Source organism: Magnolia sinica, chromosome 13 (genome assembly GCF_029962835.1).
Source record: "Magnolia sinica isolate HGM2019 chromosome 13, MsV1, whole genome shotgun sequence".
NCBI classification, from domain to species: Eukaryota; Viridiplantae; Streptophyta; class Magnoliopsida; order Magnoliales; family Magnoliaceae; genus Magnolia; species Magnolia sinica.
In genome coordinates this window covers 24,554,307-24,574,786 of record NC_080585.1, presented here as the reverse complement: position 1 = coordinate 24,574,786, position 20,480 = coordinate 24,554,307, and the positions used below count along the sequence as shown (strand labels likewise).

Below are 20,480 nucleotides of genomic sequence, written 5' to 3'. Positions count from 1 at the left end.
ATCATTCAATTAAAAAGAGGAATCTATATGGGTCCAGGCTGACATATGCTAAGACTGGACCAATAAAAATTATAAACTAAACGATATTAAAGGGAAATAGAAATCAACCACACATGCATAAAAGTCAGTCCCTAATCCAAGGGATTCCCCAATTTCAATTTAAGGAACCCTACGGTTTTTTTTTTTTTTTTTTTTAAAAAAGGCAAATAAATTCAAGCTAATGCAAACTAAGGCAATGGTTTAGAAAATATAAATGAAAAGAGAAAAACCGGAGGAAAACCTAACTCGGAGAAAGCTCCTGCATACAGATGGTGACCCGGGGCTGATGCACGTGTGATAGAAACCCGCCTCCTCAAAGTGACACCTAAGCCTTGGTCGGCCAGGGGAGAACTCCAATAGGAAAACCTGACTCGGAGAAAGCTCCTGCATGCAGATGGTGACCCGGGGCTGACGCACGTGCGCGGGTGGGCTGACCACACTTGTGATGGAAGTCCGCCTCCCCAAAGTGATACTTAGGCCTTGGTTGGCCAGAGGAGACCTCTAATCCCTTCAGTTTGACGACGATCCGATGTAAGGTCGAGGCGTAGTGCTCCGCTGAAGTTTCAGCCCTCCTATAGGTTCAGATTTTGGAAACTAGCTGTAGGGGGATGAATAGATGCAAAAGCTAAAAAATTCAAAGTAATAATGATGATAGAAGATGAGAGAAATGGATGGAAGAGGGCAGAGGCGGATGAGGATAGATGTGGTTTCGCACCACGGTAATTAGCCATTCGAAAAAGGGAGAACTTCGCACCCACTTTTGAATTCTTCCACGACTCACGAAGAGAGTAGAAAAATAAAGCAGAAATTTTTATTAAACTTGAATGAATAAAAAGAACTACAAGGGGTGCCTATTTATAGGGAAAACCCTATACCCCAAAAACTCGCACCATGTGCGCTACCTATTACTTAGCGAAGAAGTAAACTAGAATAAATACCAAACAAAGAAATCTAAAGTGTTCACGATGTTCTAAATAATAACAATAAGTAAAACTTAAAATATGAAATCCATCCGACGAATGGGCCACGATCATGAGATCCCATGATGAGCTTTTCTTGATTATCGGGCCCATTTTTTTTAAACCAAAACTTATCTTTTAGTTAGGAGGCCCTCTTTGGACGTCGTCATTGAGCCATATCAACGGTGGGGCCCTCCTTTTCCTTGCGTACGTACGTGCGGAGAGCAGCGTGCGTGTGCGTGTGTGCGTGATGTCCCCATCACCCATCCATAACCATGTTATAATATGAAGTTTTGCCCAAATAATCTTCACTTGCAAGTTACAATACGCTGTCGTTAGTGTTTAGAAATTAAAGCAGAGATCCTAGTGTTTAGGGTTTAGGGTACAAGATAATGGGCTTGAGCTTTTGCCTTGTGATTTTAACCCCACAAATGCGAAGTTGAGATCATGGACCCAAACTAGCTTACACAAGCTTAAGAGCACAGCGCGTTAATCTAAAAATCTAAAACTCAGAAAAATGAGGAAGTCCAGATGCATCATTTTAGGGACAGCTGATTACTGAAACTAACCATTTTGTTCATTTAAAACATCATCACGATGAAGTAAAACATGAACCTGACACCAGGATGCTTCATTAGCGGCCATCAAAAGCGATACAGACTGACCCACCCATATGGGACTCAAACTTTGCCATTTGCATGCAGGGTGCCATCCCTTGCTCCAATTTCCTCACCTTCATCAGCTTCAACCATTGTCACATCCACAAGTGACTGCAAGGATCAAGATGTAAACAACCATGAGTGAATGGCATGCATACATGTAAGATGTGGCAACTTGTGAGTTCAACATCATATTTGCAGACGAACAACAACTGCGCTGACCGGGCGGGGGGGGGGGGGGGAGGGGGAATGAAAGAAAGAAAAAGAAAAAAGAGCCCAACTAAGGATACTGGTGAGGGCAGAATTGTTAATCATACTCTCCCAGTGTGTGCAAGATCCAGGCTGTTCACCAGGTGGACCCCATCATACATGCAACAGCAAGAAAAACAGGCTGCTCCAGTCATCAGGTGAGATACATGGGTTCGCCAAACGTGGACCATTTGTCAATTTTTTTCATGTGTCCATATTTTTCACACATGAATGGTCTGAGAACCAAAACATCTTGAATTTCGGGCTACAACTCATACAAGGTGGGAAACAACTAATGGAAGGCCCAGATGTTGCTTGCACATGGTAAGAGCAGGATTGGCCTTTGCATTTCTAACACAGTTGGGCAAGAAAAAAGAAGGAAACAAACTATGAAGCACACACTACTCAAATTAGAAATTAAATTTGAAGCTCACAAAGAATTTATACCAACCAGAGATTTTTGAGGGACAAACTTATGATAAAACTACTGTAGACAGCATGGAGAAGCACAAACATGTTTCTTTTTAGATGGTATGGAGATACATGTACGTGTTCTCAACCCTATCTACAATAACAACCACAAACTTAAACCCATATGAGCACCATGGTTTTTGGGAGTGTTTCATTCAGCTCATAATGTGGTGGAATCAACAAAATGCTGCCATGTTTCTGTGATAGAAAATGTTTGTAGTCAAGATAGATAGCCAAATGTTAAAACAGGATTTAACCCGATCCAATATTTGCCCAAAAACAACCTTGATGATGTGGCATCACGTCACTAAGATACATGGGAGTTAATACCCAAATTTAACTTTCAACCAAGAAAAAAATGATTTATTTAATAAGCAAATATGTCCAGTGCTCTGAACACTTTAGTCTATCGCCTCTTTGTTGCACAGGGGCACAGGGACACATGGACAGTCCTATCAAATGATCCAGACTGCGCCAATAGGTCCAGCCCACTCTTCATGAGCCACCCTGCAACAACCAAACCATTGGATACTTCTAACCATCCAATTGATAGCCTATAAAATGGATGGTGACAAACATATAGGGCTGTAAATGGGCTGGGTCTGGGCCAACCAATATCAAATTTTTAAATACCGAGCCCAATCAGTTAGAAATCCAGGCCAAAATAAACCCCAGTACCAACCAGTTAACAGCCCCTACTACTATGTGCACTGGCTACCATTTCTTAAATGAAGGTGACACATCCATGGTACTTGGGGCACACGTGTAAGTCTTTTCAAGTCAATCCAGATTCCGGATCGTCCAAATGATGGGCCAGAGATCACAGCATGTCTCAAAAACTCAAAAGCCCAACGTATGATCAGTACAATCACCAAAGGTGCCCAGAATGTCCGGAAAGTGAAAGTGGAAAGATATTAACCTGAAGTTCCTGTTCAGAGCTTTTGAGCCTTTCACTATATTCTTTTACTTGCAGAAGACCTCTCTGCAACTGCACGATGCAAGTAGAGAGGTTTTATCAGTCTACAATTATAGTCAATCAACAGCTGAGTTTTCAAACTAAAATAAATAAATAAATAGATAAAGGTAACCTGGTAAACATACAATTACCTTGGTCATTTGTGTCTGCCGTTGAGAAGTGAGCTTCTTTGCAGCCACCAAGGCATCCTCCAATTTCTATGATTGTGATCAAACCACTCGAATGAGTAAAATGAAGGAAATCAGGTGAGACAGTAAGCTTAGTCCATATTAGCTTTGGCTCCCTATGAATGACAGGAAAGGAAGGAACCTGACACAGATGATATGGAATTTGAAAACTTACCTGAGCTTTCTTTTGTAACTCTGAAACAAGCTTTTCTTTCTCTTCATACTTCTCTTCAATCTGAGCAATCTGATGATGCATAAGACATTCATGTTCTGTTATTCATTGGACATATTCAATGAAGCAAGGATTGAAACATGGTTTCTATGGCCATGGAAACTTGAAAGCAACGTGCAAGGCATTACTACTCAATTATCAGTAAATAGCTGTAGTCCCTGCGTGGGTGCAATATCAACGAAGTGGCAGCACAATTTCCTACTTGGATTCATTTACTACATGTGACTTTAAGCTAAGAAAACACTGAGAACACCTCGATGAGGTCTATTTTTAGAGGTCATATATAGCATCACGAAGCAGCAGGAAGTGGGACCAGCAGTAGAAAAGAAGCTATGGCCCAATGGGTCGGAAAATGGCAACATAGGAAAGTGGAAGTGGAAAATTACTAGAAGGTTGGCACTAGCATGTAGAAGACTTCCAAGCTCGGTTCAAAATATCAGCAGGCCATATCAAGACATAACAAATGGACCTGGGAATATCAGCCCATTTGAGTATTTGTAGAGCCTGAGTTGATCCATAATTACTGAATCCAGTACCAGGTGACATGGTACACTCTAGAACTATTTTGCAGCATAATCTGATACCACGACTTCCCACAAGCATGGGTCAGCCATTCATAAACACCGAAATCTGATTCCAAGGAACCATTTAGACTAACCAATGTTCCGAGGAAAGCACCAAACCTAACTCCATATTGTGTATCACATTTCTGACTGGTTCTTCTATGAGGAAGCAATAGAAGGATCATTGGTTACTTTGAGCATTCACCCATCACTATTCTGAGTGTTATGAGAGCTCTACCAAAGGATAATACTGGTTGGGGAGTTTCAAGACTGAGCACAACCACGTACGGCATGGCACATTATCCAAAAGAAAGAATGATAGAAAAGTGGTCTACAAAAAGTCAAAAATGGAGTGAGTAGGTTCTTGATTCCTAGTTGAAGGAATATAAAAGGATGAAGAACGTATTGTTTTAGTTAATTTTCCCAAAAAGTCCAGAACTTTAAGGTGAAATGTTTTAGTGGCATTCTAAATAGAGTCAAGTCAATATGCCTTGGCATAAATAAAAAAAACATCAGAAATGGTTTATTCACTATTTGTTTATACAGGAACAACAACACCATGAGTTCTTAAAATAAAAGATTGGAAAATTATCCACGGATCCATTCAACATAAGTAGAAATACCTCATTTTGGAGCTCGTCATGCCTTTTAGTGGATATCTCTAGTTGCTCTTTTACCTGATCCACATGAAAATTTATAAGTGGAAACAAACACCTTCCATGGTCAACATCAAATGGGCACCGATTAGTTCTCTATAAACCAAACTGAATAATCAAACCTATTACCTGGTCATGATACTCATCGCTGGAATTTGATGATAACTCTCTACTTCGCCGATCACCAAATTGACTGCTTAGAAGGAGAAAGAAGCAAAATCAAGAAACTATAAAACTGATATGATTCCCTGAAGAGATGTTTCTAGGAAAATCTTAACAAAATCATACCAATTTGGATGGAATTCAACTAATAGAAAGAATAAATAAATAAATAAAGTTAACCTTTAGCCACACAATTTCTGCAGCAAGATAACCTCAATACAGCATTCAATTGAACTGCAAGTACTATAGCACAAAAAAGTATGCCGTGATGCCTGATAGAACATATTCCCAACTCACCATTTATGAAAGCATGAAATCCACATATTCTATTAAGATGTCCTTTGGGCCTGTGGGTGGCATGAGCAAACGCCCGCAACATATTTAAGACAGTCTAGTGGAAAATTACCAGCCTCACATGAATTTGGAATTCATCCACTGGTGCTTCAAATGTAATAGTTGCAGATAGCATTGACACCATATGTTACACTTCAGTTAAATCATCCTAACGTGCCTGTGTACATATACCTCCACATGCACAAGACTTAGCTGCATGAACCTTCCAAAGTAGGTGCCACTTCCGCTTCGGATAGTGTTTCCTTCACACTCCCGCTCCCACCTTTCTACTATCAAACATTTTGAAAAACAGACACTTCCCCATTCCCACACCTGAATCTGTTGCTGCTTCCCTTCACGCTGCATGCGCTATAGTGCAAGAGCACGAGTTTGCATGCATATATACACATGGGATATGCATACATAGAATGTTCATGTTTAGTGGCACATGATTACACTCCATATGCCTAATAAGATGTGTACATCAATATTCAATACACATGAATTCAAGTTGGCACTGGAATCCAAAGATTAGACATTTTTATTTTTTTGAAAAGTCACAAGATTTATATTAATAGAAAAAAGAAACAACAGGAGGAGTGGGGCCGCTGAGGAAGCGAACCACCTACGCCCCAAGAAAAAGAAAATTACAGCCCTTTAGATTATCTATGTTTGAGGCACACTCTATTATTAACTGCTTAACTCTACGCACTACGAATTCCACCGAGTTGGAGACATCCCTGTAGCATCTCCCATTTCTTTCTTCCCAAACAGACCACCAAACGGCCAGAAGAGCCATTCTCCATAATGATGTCATGTGCTTGCCTAATCTGACACCGTGCCAAGCCTTTAGAAGTCTAATCAGAAAGATTAGACATAAAGTACTAGTGTACACAAATTAGGCCACTTCTGTCTGCATATTTGTACCTTGGGCACAAACACATGCACAAGACAGGGTACAAAATGTCAGATAGTGGCTTTAAAAGCCACTTGACCAACAGGTCCATAAAATATTAAAATAGAAATATATAATATCTTAACCCTTAATTATGCATGTGGGAGTTTTGTACGAGATATTGATAAGGCTGTTGCCCATAGAAGTAGAGCTGGGTGGATGATGTGGAGATGTGCCTCTAGAGTTTTATGAGATTGCCGCATACCAAAGAAACTGGAGGGGAAATTTTATAGGATAGCTAAAAGACCAGCCATGCTTAATGGGACAAAATGTTGGGAAGTCAAGGAACAACGTGTTCACATGATGAGCGTAGTTGAAGCGAGGATGTTGAGATGGAAAAATGGTGAGAACCATTATGTCTTTCAGGGTCATAACGGCCGTTACGGAAAAATGGCCTGTAACGGCCATTACAAGGCCGACATTTTTTCCAAAAAAATAAAATAATAACTCTATAACCACCCATATCGTAACAGTAACAGCGGTGGCCATTACGGCACCGTGACCTTTTTTGAATACCTTGCCCATATGTGCCACATGTGCCCTCATCAATCTTCAAGCACATCACATTGCCAAATGTGTCATTCAATGAGCACATGCAACATAACGCTACATGCATAACCAACCATCTTAAGCTCCCCACATGGATCCACCACTCCTTATCTCAGGTGCTTGACTAACAAGGCATGATGCAAGTAGTCCAACATTGCATGATTTGCATATCATACACAAGACAACACGTGCAGGACAAATTTACATGCATCCAAATAGTCCCTTGATGAGGAATGGCATTTACATGCATCCAAATAGTTCCTTGATGAGGAATCGCAGTAGTGTCTATACAGAAATAGAAAAAAGAAAAAAGATTATGTCCATCCTCGTTCCCATTTGGGTGCACCATAAAATTACAATCAACAGTGTTAATATGCCCCACATCTATTAATATCCCACATGTTGCACATGTGGCGTATGAGCCACCATCTATATTCAAGTGCCCCAAGTGTCCACTTGTGGAAATGTGTGAACAAGCAAATGTGCCACATGCTCCTCCATCCGTCTTCAAGGACCCCACAAATGCCACCATTAATTTTCAGTGCTCCACATGTGCCACATGTGTCCCTATAAATCTACACACGCTCCACATGTGACAACATGCATCAGTAAGACGTGCCTGTTAATCCATATGTATTCCAAAGCGTTTGACAAACAACATATGGATAAAATTACAGGCCTGTCCAAGACGAATGTGTCCATACATGTGTTCTATGTATTGCGAATATTGGTTGATATATCGGCCGATATATCAGCAACATTAGATCATGGCACAAAACTATCCTAGAATACAAAAGAGTTCTGAGTATCATCAATAATTTGTAGGTATTGGCCATTATATCATGATATATCAATGAGGGTCATGTTATATAAATCCACGATATTGTTTTGTGATATTTTGAAAATGTCAGGCAACTTCTGTGACACCTATATTCTATAAAAAAGAAATTCTAAAAAATAATCCATTTTTTGTTCCTTCTTTTTTTTTTTGGGAGATTGTGTATGCTGGTGTGTTTTAACAACTCCACTTGGGTTATTACACATCAAAATAAATAATCACGACCAGAGAAAGATTCATGCTAGAACCCCAAAGGAGGGAAAAGTTCAATTAAACTCATCTCATGCACTTCACACGTGACATTAGTGATCTTCAATCACCCTACGTGTGCGTCTTGTGCACATGTGCATATGCAAATGTGCCAATATGCACATGTGCCAGATGCACCTCCGTCCATCTTCAAGCGCCTTGCAGTAGTCACATGCACGCACCCAGTGTTCGAAATATCGGTATCGCATTACGTATCACATTCTTGGGATACGGATACATATCGGTTATCGCATGGGATATGTCGGTTGTATTGTGTAATGTATCACTATTGTTGGAAACATGAGAAAACACTGGGAAATTGGTCGAATTTTTCAATGAAACCTCAGTGATTGTTAAAAAAGACATCAATACACATTTATAAATTAAAACCAGTGTTTTAAATAGCGTGTAGCGTGGCATTTGGCCCTCTATAGCGTGTACCATAAGCTACACAATCCTTCATATTTGTTAGTTAAAATAATAGAAAATATGATAAAAGTTTTTAAAAAATACATAATTTTTATGAGTTCTTGATTACGAACCTGGATCATAAACCACTTATTTCCATGCAAAATCTCTCTCTCTCTCTCTCTCTCTCTCTCTCTCTCTCTCTCTCTCTCTCCATTAGACATCTTTAAGTGTGACTTCATCTTTTTTTTTATTTATTGAAACATCACAAAATCATGATATAGACCACAATTTGGATGGTCCGAATTGATCCTAGTGCTCTATCCATGATAGGAACCACAATTTGGATGGTCCAGATTAACTTAATGTAGTGCCATGTGTCATAGGTATAAGTCATCACCATTTTAAAGTAGGTGTTAAACTAACATAGAAAAAAACACTTTAAAAAAAATGAGATTTTAGGTAGCTTACACTATCTACGCTACATACCTTGTAGCTTACGCTACCTGGGAATTACACTACTTGCGTATGCTACGTAGCGTTTTCACTATGCTACGCTACGTAGCGTAGGCTACAGCGCTACTAAAAACACTGATTAAAACATTATAAAAAAACAAATACACATAATCGGTTTTCTTTGTATTGGGGTCATAATCTATGCATTGTCTAACTGAATTGATGCAAGTATATTCAATGTGTATTCATATAATTTATAAATGTAAGAAGACGTGTGGAAACACAAGCAATATACTCAAAAGAAAAAGAAGAATCACTAGATTGAGTTACATACATGTTTGATTTGATATTTGAACATAGATTGCAAACGATTTGCAAGAAATTAGGAAATTTTAATTTTTTTTCAATTTTCCGCAACTCGGCCCATCTCCTCCAAATCTCAAAATTGAAGCTCTCAATCCATGATTTTTCATAAAAAAACATTTAAAAAAAAATCATCGATTTGTAACAATTTAACACTAATTTAGCATGATTTACAGAAAATAAAAGGACTGGAATTCGAAAATGCTCAGATCGAACATGTGGGATATATCGCACTACTTGTGCGTTTCATATCGCACTAGTGGGATACAAGATATATCGTGGGATGTATCGGTCGATATCGTCGATATTTAAAACAATGCACGCACAACATGTGCCAATGTGAACAACATGTGCTTGTTGAGTGTGTAGATCATCAGAGAGATGAAAAAGAGAAGAAAAGAATGGAAAAGTAGAGAGAGAGAGAGAGAAGAAAAGATGAGGGGAATAAGGATGGGTTAGGGTAACACGCTCCCACTTCCTTTCTCTTATATTTAAGTAATAAAAGTAAATATGACAAAAATACCCCTCATACAATAAACTTTGTCCAACATATCTCAAGACTAAAAACACTATGAAACAAGTGGTTCATAGGCCCATAACCAACTGCTAGCAGAGTGTTTGACAAATTGCACAAGGATAAAATCAAAAGCATGTCCTAGTCCAGATAGGGCTATCCAGGACAGATTTGTCCACAGATGACAAACAAGTATGTCTGAATACAACTTTAATGGTTACCAAATGAGCCATTTGTTAAACTAGACGATCAAGGGATTCCTTTTTTTCTTTTTGTAGGTAACTTGAGCTTAAAACTGAAACCTCAATGTTACAACCATGGATGTCTATCACTAAACTATGGTAAGGAGATTCCTAAAAGCGATGTTCCATTTGGGAGAAAGTACTTGGAGTTAGAAGACATCATGAAAAGAAATTGAGAATTGCATAGATGAGGACGTTGAGATGAATGTGCAGAGTCTTGGAAGGATAGAAGTAAGAACGAGGTCTGTAGCACCCAAATAACAGTCCCAATAAAAGATAAAATGTAAAAAGTAGATTAAGATGTTTGGGTCATGTCCAACGAAGATTCAAGACAACCTGGTGAAGGGAACATTGATTCATGATTGGAGGCCTAAAAAGAAAATGAAAGAAAGACCTAAAAGGACTTGGATTGAGGTAGTAAGACAGGATGTGAAGGCTTGCTCACATATTGAGGATATGGCCTTATATATGAATTATTATTATTTTTTTAAAGGCAAATTCCAAACATAAATATCAAAGCCTTATATATGAATTATTGCTTGGGCTGTACACGAGTCAAGCTAGCTCGAAAAGCTCGCTCGACTCAGCTCGACTCAGCTCAAATTGACTCGGCTTGAAAGGCCGACTCAAAGTGAGTCAAGCTTGTTTACTAAAGCTCGAGTTGAGTTCAAGCCAAGTTTGACCATGGTGAATTTCGACTCGACTCGACTCGAAGCTCGAGCTCGAGCTCAACTCAGCTTGAGTAATATATTTTAATAATATATTATATATTATATTAATATTGAATATAATATATATATATATATATATATATATATATATATTTAAGTTTTAAAAAAGAAGTTAAAACTTAAAAGTTTTTACTAAAAAATTCTACCCGACCCTACCCGTCCCCATTCCCTCTTTTTCTTCCCCTTAACCTATCGAGGTAAATTCAACTCGACTCGAACCACTAGCTCGACTCGAACTCGACTCGAAAGCTTTGGCAAACAAGCCAAGCTTCAATGTTGAGCTCGAGGGCGAGCTCGAACTCGAGTATAGCATGGACAAGTCAAGCCGAGCTTGGCCCACCTCAACTCAACTCAGCTTGATGTACAGCGTTAATTATTGCGGATACAATACCCTAAAAGCCGATCCTAAATAGATAGGACCAAGGTTTAAAGTATTGGCCAAAACCCGTATGTATCCCCAAATATGTACTCGTTTCAATTATGGATGATCCATTACCACCCCAACCCACCCCCATTTAGGTGTGACTCACCCTATATCACCCACGTATCGGCCAAATCAGGAAGATAGTGATAAGGACATCACGTCACATATACCCTTACGTACGTATCAGAGAAGGCAAGCCGCAACGATTAAACTGTGGCTAGGCGAGTACCCGTGATCGTGCTAAAGACCTCATGTGCATGTGCGAGCATCTGTAAGACCCCACATTGAGAAGATGCATATGGGCTGCTTTATAGAGTAATCCAGACCGTTGGATTGGAGGGACGCGACGATCGGGCCATTGGATCGCATAGATCACATGATTGGGCCGTTGATCATTGATCGTCCACATCCGTTTTAGACTTTATCATATTTTAGAATCTAGTTTTTTATTATTTTATATTTGGACACATTATGAGTATTTTAGTTGATTTTATTTAGACTAGGGTTATTTTCGTTAAAATTAACAAGACAGAAGAATAATTGTAATTTTTGAAACTTCTTGGATCTATGAAAAGAGGGGGGCCATGTGACCTCTCTTCCATTGGATTTTGTGATTAAAAGAAAAAAAATAGAAAAGCTCTTGCTATCTTCTTCCATCTTCATGCGATTTAGAAGGAAAATTTGTACGAGGATAATCTTCATCAACGGAGGTGCAAGGTCTCCATATATCTCCACACCATCTTCTCTTTTCTCCCCCATCCAGGTATTTTCTTCAGGTTCTTCATTATCCCATCCCAGATTTTCGTCTTTTCCCAAACCCAACTTTCCCATACCCATCCACAATCCAAACCCTAACGACCTAAACCCATCCACCCCACGCCACACATGTGACCGTTCGGCCACACGTGTGAATCCCACCTTGCCCATTTTTTATTTCCCGTCTTCATTATATGAAAATCCCTTTCTTCCATCCCAAAAACCCTAACTCTAGACCTAAAATTCCTAATTTTCCTACTTTCCCAAATTACCAAAACCTTAATTTTCACCTTAGGTTGTATTAGATTTTCTATTTTAAAATAGACTATATTCTATGCTAATTGGATGTCCCTAAATCCATTAGATCCTAGGTTCTTTTTATTTAATAATCTTATGTTACGATGTTGGTAGCTTAGGCTAGGATTATGCATAATGTTCTTTTGATTTTCATGATATGTGTGATAATTATAATGATGTTTATGTTTTTTTGTTAAATATCTTAATTCGGCTATTTGATCTCACATGTTATTCAGTTCATGCATCGGTCCTGCATCAGATAGATACGGAGTCGCCCTGCACAACTCATCCCAAATACACCTTTTTTTTGTTAGGGGGTGTATGTGAGAACATTAACCGGTGATCTAGACCATTGATCAGATGATATACGAATAGTGACTATAAGATATCCAAAACTTGGGCTACTAGTGGACCAAAATGTTAGAAAAACAGTGCAATATTTTCTTTTACCTGCCTATGAACTATGCCAAACCTTACAGGTAGACTACACCAATTTTTGTGCAAATGCATCTTCAAAGTGGGACCCACCTGATGGACAGATTGGATTTTGTACCCATGTTCCATGATGGCACATGTGGTGGTGTGTACATGGGCAGCAGTTTCACGATGTTTTGGCCTTGAGAAGAACTTTAATAATCAATCAATATGATGGATGATATGGAGACACTTTGAAACTACTTAGAAATTGCATGCGGCAACAACTGATTTAAATTAAACTCTCCAAATTATGCACCCTATTTTAGGTATCACAAACCAAAAATTACACATTTGATTATATGACTATAGGATTGGTGGACACTTATTGTGCAGTTAAAACAAAAAAATATCCAATGGTCCCATTCCAACAAAGTGTCCACAAATCAGAAGTTAAGATTGTTCAACTAGTGACGGTAGGTTAGATAGTTTAGCAGGTTAATTTGAGTTAATGTATGCCACATGTACAATTTCTGATTGACCGTGAATCAAGCATCATCCTCTGCTAGAGTCAAATAACTCACATGCAAGTATTGTTAGTGGGTGACTCACCTGCGAGTACTGTTAGCAGGTGAGCAGTGCCTATCAACTAAGACGGTTGATACAGCAGTAAGTTGTCAAAGTGGCGGTGACTCATCCTCCTCACATGTGGCACCCACAACCATCCAGACCATTTGAACTATGGGACACATTGTAGATGGAGCATATCTCTAAGATCACAATGATCAAGAAATCCTAACCATCTAATTGGATTGTGTGGATGCCAAAATGGGCATATCAACCCGTATCAGCTGACATGACTAACACACCTGTTTCGGCGGTGACTGATACAGTACACTGAAACTGATCTTTAATCTTTGGCTGGGACAAGGCTATGCTGGTGACGTGACAATGATGATGATGTTCTAATATCATGTTTTTTAATAAGTAAGAGATCATTAAATAATTAAATAATATAACAACCCTCAAAATTAATTTGTATTGTCAAAAAATATATCTAGTTGTGTTAATCATTGGCGGGGCCACGTCAAGGTGAGTTACGGCACAGGCACAGGCTGACATAACACAATTTTTCACAAAAAAAAAAAAAAAAAAAAAAAAAGAGAAGAAGAAGGGAACATCCTTATTATGTGGGTCTCCATCAGTTTCTTCATGCAGGCCATGTAGCTTTTTGTTTAAAACAAGGCATTATTATGATGATTTACAGCATTATGTCCTTCGCTGTAGTTGACACAAGTTCGCTTTTCAGATCAGGAACCATAGTGTTGCATGCATTTTATTGTAATATTCATTTTAAAAAGAAATATGAAGCGGTTCAGAATAAGACAAACTTGCAATCATGTTTGCAGCAGTATATGGCACCACATCTGCCTCAAGTGAGATTATAGCTGATATTACAAAATTAAGGGTGTCAGCCTGTAATACCAAGCATTCGTGGAAGAAGAAACCCACTGAACAGTTTAGTATATGAGTAACTTGCTAGAGGGTCTTAAATGCATAGCTATGAACACAAACAATATCCTGCATCAACCATCGATGAATATCAGATAGCACCACATGAAAGGCGAAAACAAAGAAATAGGCAAGCAACAATGCAAAAAATATAGAACTTACCCAATCCGAGTCTTTGATTGTTGCTCTTTATCCTTATCTCTACTTCTATCACGCTCTTTAGCATTATCCATTTCTCTGTCTCGCTCCTGGTCCCTATCCCAATCTAAGTCATGGCTCCGGTTACGTTCTTGATCATGGTCCTCTCTATCGTGATCCAGGATACGGTCCCTTGTACGATCATGATCATGCCCGCTCTCATATTCTCTTTCTCGCTCTCGGTCACGATCTCGAGATCGATCACTATATCGATCCCGATGGCGGTCTCTATCACGATCATGATCCCTTTCTCTCTCTCTGCCCCTGTCCCAGTCCATGTCCCTATCCATATCCCGATGGAAATTTTCACGATTGAAGTTCATCCTTCCACCTCTTGTCCGCACTTCATTTACTCTTACAACTCTCCCACCAATAGTCTAATTTAAAAGTTCAAATGTCACTAACCCAAACAGAGAAATAAAAGAAAAAATCTGCTCTTGCATCCAGACTATAAATAAATCAAAACAGCGGCAGCAAAGAAGTACCATCTGAAGCAATACAGACTATCCCAATCAAAGGAAACAAAGAAAGACATACCCTTCCATTCATATCATTGATGGCATCGATTGCTGATCTGGGATTTGTAAAAGTAACAAACCCATAGCATTTTCCACCAACGTCACGATCATTAATTATCTGCATGTAGAAAAACATGTTCAAAATCAAAATAGTGTTGAATGGGTTCTTCCTTTTCAAATATAAAACCCGCCAGATTTTTCCAATACTGCAATTTCTGTGCCCAAAACAATTTGATTCATTGTATTCCAAGCAGTAATTCACTTAGGTGAGGTAGCTTCAATTTTGGCCGGTCATCCATAGACATGCATAGGAATAAAGGCTGACTATGAATTGACTGACTGTATATTACTGAAGCACCCTTGACATCAAAGCTTGGAAACTATTTCACAGAACTCTTTGTCATCCCACTAATATACCTGAATGTGTGATACCCATGTATGCTTGGATGACAATGTAGCCGAGGGAAAAAGACAGTCGCCTGAAAATTCCTTGCAGACAAACTGTTGTGATGACTTTGGCAATCTCTCTCCGACTTGCAATATAAATAACATTTAAGTGCCTATTTGGCAGAGGCCTAAAAATAGGTCCATCTAATTTTAGGTAATCAGAGTGATGTAGTAGAGATCATATTTCTTGTTGGCAAGGATTAAAAATACTCTTGACAACCAACAATCATGATCTTTAATTTATAATTATGAAATATGATTGACTAAAATGAGATGAACTCATTTTTAGGGGTCTACCAAACAGGCCATAATTGTATCTAGATAAGATAGGGGAATCAAACACTCACTGGGGAAATCCTGAACTAAAATAACGTAAAACCCAGTAATTTGGAAGTCGTGGAACTGAATCAGTGTTAGAGGATGCACCACTATGGGAGTTCAATACCATTCCTGAAAATTCGGAGGTAAGGGGAATTGAATAAGAACTAAAGGGTGCAATGTGGGTGAGCTTGCTACCATTTATGAAACAATAGCAACCTGTTTGCAGTGTGTGTGCCGTACATGTTTGAATTTTTTTATTTATTTTTTTTTTTTTTGTGATATACATATATGTCATTCTAGAGTGTGGACCATCGAAATTTTGGAGAATAGCCGAAAACCCCATTGATCAAATGATCATAACCATCTAAATTCACCCATTCAAGATTGTCCACCAACCATTTTCTTTCCAACCGTTTATTTGAATCCCACAAATTGGGTGGGGAGGATCTCATGGTAAACATCCTAAACAACAATTCATTCTATGAAAAACCGAAGTGATTCTCATGACATGTAATTGATGCATGTATGTATAATATGCAATTCACAGGATCCAAGTATCTAAGCTAGCTAATCAAGCACTCAATCACAGAACATGTAGTGCGCAATTACAAGATCCAGACCATTCATGAGTTGAGCCCTACTGCAGATGGGCCGTACACTGAAAATCATGTCAGTAGGTTACCCTAATATTTAATTGGACACCATTTGAGGATTACAATTGGAAAACATTAGAAGAAGAAGAAGACAGCCCAAGCAAGGGGTCAAAATTCGAAGGGCAAAGAACCTGTGGCTAGGATCATCAGACCTGTACGATTGTTTGCATACGAAACATTCATGGTAGAGTCCGAAAGATGAAGGTCCGGATAGCGTAGATGAGGGGCACGTGTAGGGAGATTGAGTGCTTGATAAGTGGCAGCTGAAATAGTAGAAGAGAAACCCTAGAATAAGAAGAAGGAGAAGGAAAAAGGAAGGACCTTAACGGCGACGACAGCGCCATACAGATCGAAGACTCTGCGGATGTCGTCTTCGGTGGAATCGTATGGTAGTCCGCCTACGTATATTGAATTGTCGTCGTCTATAGTCATTTTCCTCTTCTTCTTTTATACACCTCAATACCACTGAAACGGAGACGAAAGAAGAGAAGAAGAAAGCGAGCGAACGAGGATTCTCTATCAATAACGCACAAATGCATCTGCAATCCCGGTAGGGCTGTTAACTGGCCAGGCTTGGTCTTGGGTCGGACCGTGGTCTGTCTAAACAAGCCCAAAAAGCTTTTTTAAAAAACTAGCCAGAGCCCGGCCCGGTTATTAAACAGGCTTCAATTTCTTATGCCCGGAACCTCCTCGGGTCTAGTATTGCAAACCAAGCCCAGCCTAAAGTAATCTAAGCCCAAAGTGCCAAGAGGCCAGCTTGTCCCACTGACAACTCTAGGGATGGTAATGGGACAAGCTAGGGCCGAGCCCTGTCACCTGGTCCAGGCTGAAAAAGCCATGGCCTCATATAGCTGGTCCCGGCCAGGTTGAATGATCAAAAGTTAAAATTACATCAGTCCAAGAATTCGCTTTGGGGTATTCACATCAACCGCGTATCCTGTCAAATAATTGCGTGGATCATTAAAATAGAATCCCGTATTTGATAGGTGTTTTTGAATTACACATTTACGTTGAATGCGACGACCACTTCGCAAGTGTCTTTTAAATAGAGCTGCACATGAGCCGAATGCCCAAACTGAGTAGAGCTTAGCCCAGCTCGACCAGTAGGCTACCCAGCTCGAGCTCAGCTAGGTCGAGCCGAGTTTGAGCTGAGCTTAAGCTTGATTTTTTGAGCCAAGTTCAAGTTCGAGCTTACCAACTGACTTTGAGTTTAAGTTGTAAGGTTTTTAATAATAACAATATATAATTTATTTATAAATATATAATATAAAAATATTTATATATATTGAATTCGATCTGAGTCGAATCGATTCAAAGTGAGTCAAGTTTGATCTAACTCAGGTTCAACTCGAAATGTTTTCAAGCTCAAAAAATTAGCTTGACTAGACTCGAACCCAGTTTTGAGCCAAGTTGAGTCAAGCTTTTCTAAATCGAGTCAAGCAAGTAAACTTAACTAACTCCGTTCATGTACAATTCTACTTTCAAACTGTATATGCAAATTGGGCTGGGCTTGGCTGCCCAGTCGGAATTGGGCCTATCCCTACAGCACTGGACTACCTTGTTTAAATTGGGCCACTCAACCCATCGCCATCTCTAGTTATGATCCTTTACCCCAAAATATGCAAAGTATGCATATTATTAGTGGCTAAGATCTTCCAATATGAGAGATTTTCCGCAGAGGCAGGCATTAATATGTAGATCACTGAATTATGGGCCCTACGTGTACGGGAATGAAGATCCAACTGTCAAACCCATGTCCTTGGGCCAACAATCATAAATTTCTTCAGCTCTGCAATATGACTCTCCCCATGAGCAGGAGATCCAAGTCATTCACCCTGTAGGACCCACCGAGCATTCTACGCCTAAGATAAGGCAGGTCCATCATTAATGGCCCACCTATGTATGACAAAATGGATGGTTTGGAGAATCAAATGGATGGTCTACATCCAATACATATAGGTGGCCCAGTTGATCAATGGGCGCATCGACTTGCATTAATGAATTTCAAGTGCATCCGATCGGGCCGTCGGTAATGGATCACAGGCCTTGTACTAGTCAAAATTCAGCCATTTACTAAACCTGGCCCACTACCCTACGTGGGTTGACTTTGGTGGGGCTGAAGCATCTTTGTGGTGGGTCTCAAATAATCACTTGCATGGATCTCACATAACTCTCAATCTTAAGGGTAAATATATATTTATGAAAAATATTATTATTAGGGTTAACTAGACCTGACCCGACCTGACCTACCCTGATTTTAACTGGTTCCAAGTTACTGGACCTGACCCAGACTCGAATTTAACCAGGTCAGAGAAGGCAAGACTCAGACCTAACCTGATTGCATAGCGGGTAAAAAAAAGGAGGTCCCATTAAAATCCGGATGGTCCACTGCCAGGTCCCCATCGATCACAACCCTTCTTTTGACACGTTTTATTTACAAGGGATGAAAATACTTATTCAATGTCACAATTCCATTGGACCGCAGATGAGATTCTAACTACTGTGAAGTGTTGTATGAGGCAAAAACTCAAGGCCAAGCCCATGCCCATATATATGGTGATGCTATAGCTTTAATGTTCTCAAACTAATATTTGATGGATGTACTCACTGAGTTTTTTAGTTCATACCTTTTATTTTTTTCTCATTTTATTTAGGACTGTATAAGCAATAGGAAACTCCATCAACAATATTATATATATATATATATATATATATATATATATATATATATATATATATATATATATATATATATATATATATATATATATATATATATATTATGCACTTTAATGTTTCATATTTTTGGATTTGTAATGTATTTATATATTTGAAACTTGTGTATTAAATATAAGTATAAATAGTACTTAATAAACAGTTACATGGCCAAGATGGATCAGAGAAGGCCCGGTCGACGACAAAAGTGATCTAGACCATCAAATTTTAAATCGGGCGTATCTTGCAATCCGGAATGAGTTATCTGACGTAAAATATATGATTTTGGGGTAGAACGAGCTACTAAAGCCAACCAACTCCACTATGCCGGGTTGCGCAACTCAGAATTGCGAAAAACCCCTGGATCGACGGTCATTTCCTTATTTTAATTTCGTTTTTACTATAAATAGTAAGTTTTAGTTTGATTATAACTCTTCATCCGTCCGGCTTTAGGAGTTGCGCCCAACGTGAAAAGAGCTTAGAATAATTAGGAGAACGGTTTGGTGAAGCCAAATAGGACACTTACTATTTTTGGCCGAAAACCTTGCGCACTAGTAGACATCACGACCGTCTATAAATAGTAAGTTTACTATTTATAGTAAGTCGAGGATTCTAGGAGTTTGAGTTTTAGTTTGATTTTAATTTCTTTCCCATTACTTGGTACCCCTATTTAAAGGGTTGTGAACTCGTTTTTATGGATCAATTAATCAATTTCGAATTTCTTAGAATTTATTTCTATTTTCTGCTTTCTTTCTTTGTTGATTCAAGAAGTCTCTGTGAGGAGTCCAGAGAAGCTCCGTGGTTTCGGAGTAGTTATCCTCATCACGTTCATCCCTGCGTCAATAGTACTTAATAAAATAAAAGTTTTGAGTTACTCTCTTATTTCGTTGATATCATGGTTGTGAGAAATACTATCAACATGCATTCCCTGAGTCACATTGCAAGAGTAGAGCATGCAATCATTCCTTCCTAATCAGGATTGCTTGGGTTTATCATGCCTGAGCAGGTGGACCCCCACCTCTTCATCTTTCAACTTACAAAATATGATATGAACTTGAACAATATTAATTATTGGAATTTTTATTGGCATTTAGATGGATGTATGGACTATACCCAGTGAGCTGGAAGTGGATTGCCTGACCCAAGTTTTTTGGGGCCCACCATGACGTATGTATTTTTATCCATTCCATCTATCCATTTTTCTAGCTCATTCTAGGGCATCAACCCAAAATCGATGCAAATCCAAAGCTCAAGTGGACTAGACCATAGGAAACAGCGGGACGATGAAGCCCACCGTTGAAACCTTCTAGTGCCCATTTTGATTTTTTAATTTTCCTCCCAACCAGTTGATAAGGTCACACAGACTTGGATGAAGGAAAAACACAAATATAAGCTTAATCCAAAACTTTGATGGCACCCAAACAGTTTTCAACAATAGATATTCAAACCCTCAC

At 39.0% G+C, this 20,480-nt stretch overlaps 1 protein-coding gene across 6 annotated transcripts; it reads right to left on the bottom strand.

Annotated features, from left to right (window-relative positions):
- Positions 1-1,487: 1,487 nt before the first annotated feature.
- On the bottom strand, positions 1,488-16,849 carry LOC131223288 (uncharacterized). Of its 6 annotated transcripts, none has more exons than XM_058218642.1 (11): positions 16,633-16,772; positions 15,685-15,787; positions 15,308-15,379; positions 14,910-15,008; positions 14,337-14,749; positions 5,101-5,167; positions 4,939-4,992; positions 3,696-3,764; positions 3,485-3,550; positions 3,297-3,365; positions 1,488-1,768 (listed from the first exon to the last, which is right to left on the bottom strand). In XM_058218642.1, exons 4-11 carry the CDS (start codon positions 14,919-14,921, stop codon positions 1,679-1,681), a joined length of 840 nt encoding a protein of 279 aa, XP_058074625.1. In that variant the 5' UTR covers positions 14,922-15,008; positions 15,308-15,379; positions 15,685-15,787; positions 16,633-16,772; the 3' UTR covers positions 1,488-1,678. The 6 variants fall into 6 exon arrangements, with proteins under 6 accessions (XP_058074625.1, XP_058074623.1, XP_058074624.1 ...); XM_058218640.1 differs by having other exon boundaries at positions 15,308-15,369; XM_058218641.1 differs by lacking the exon at positions 15,308-15,379.
- Between the last annotated feature and the right edge of the window lie 3,631 nt (positions 16,850-20,480).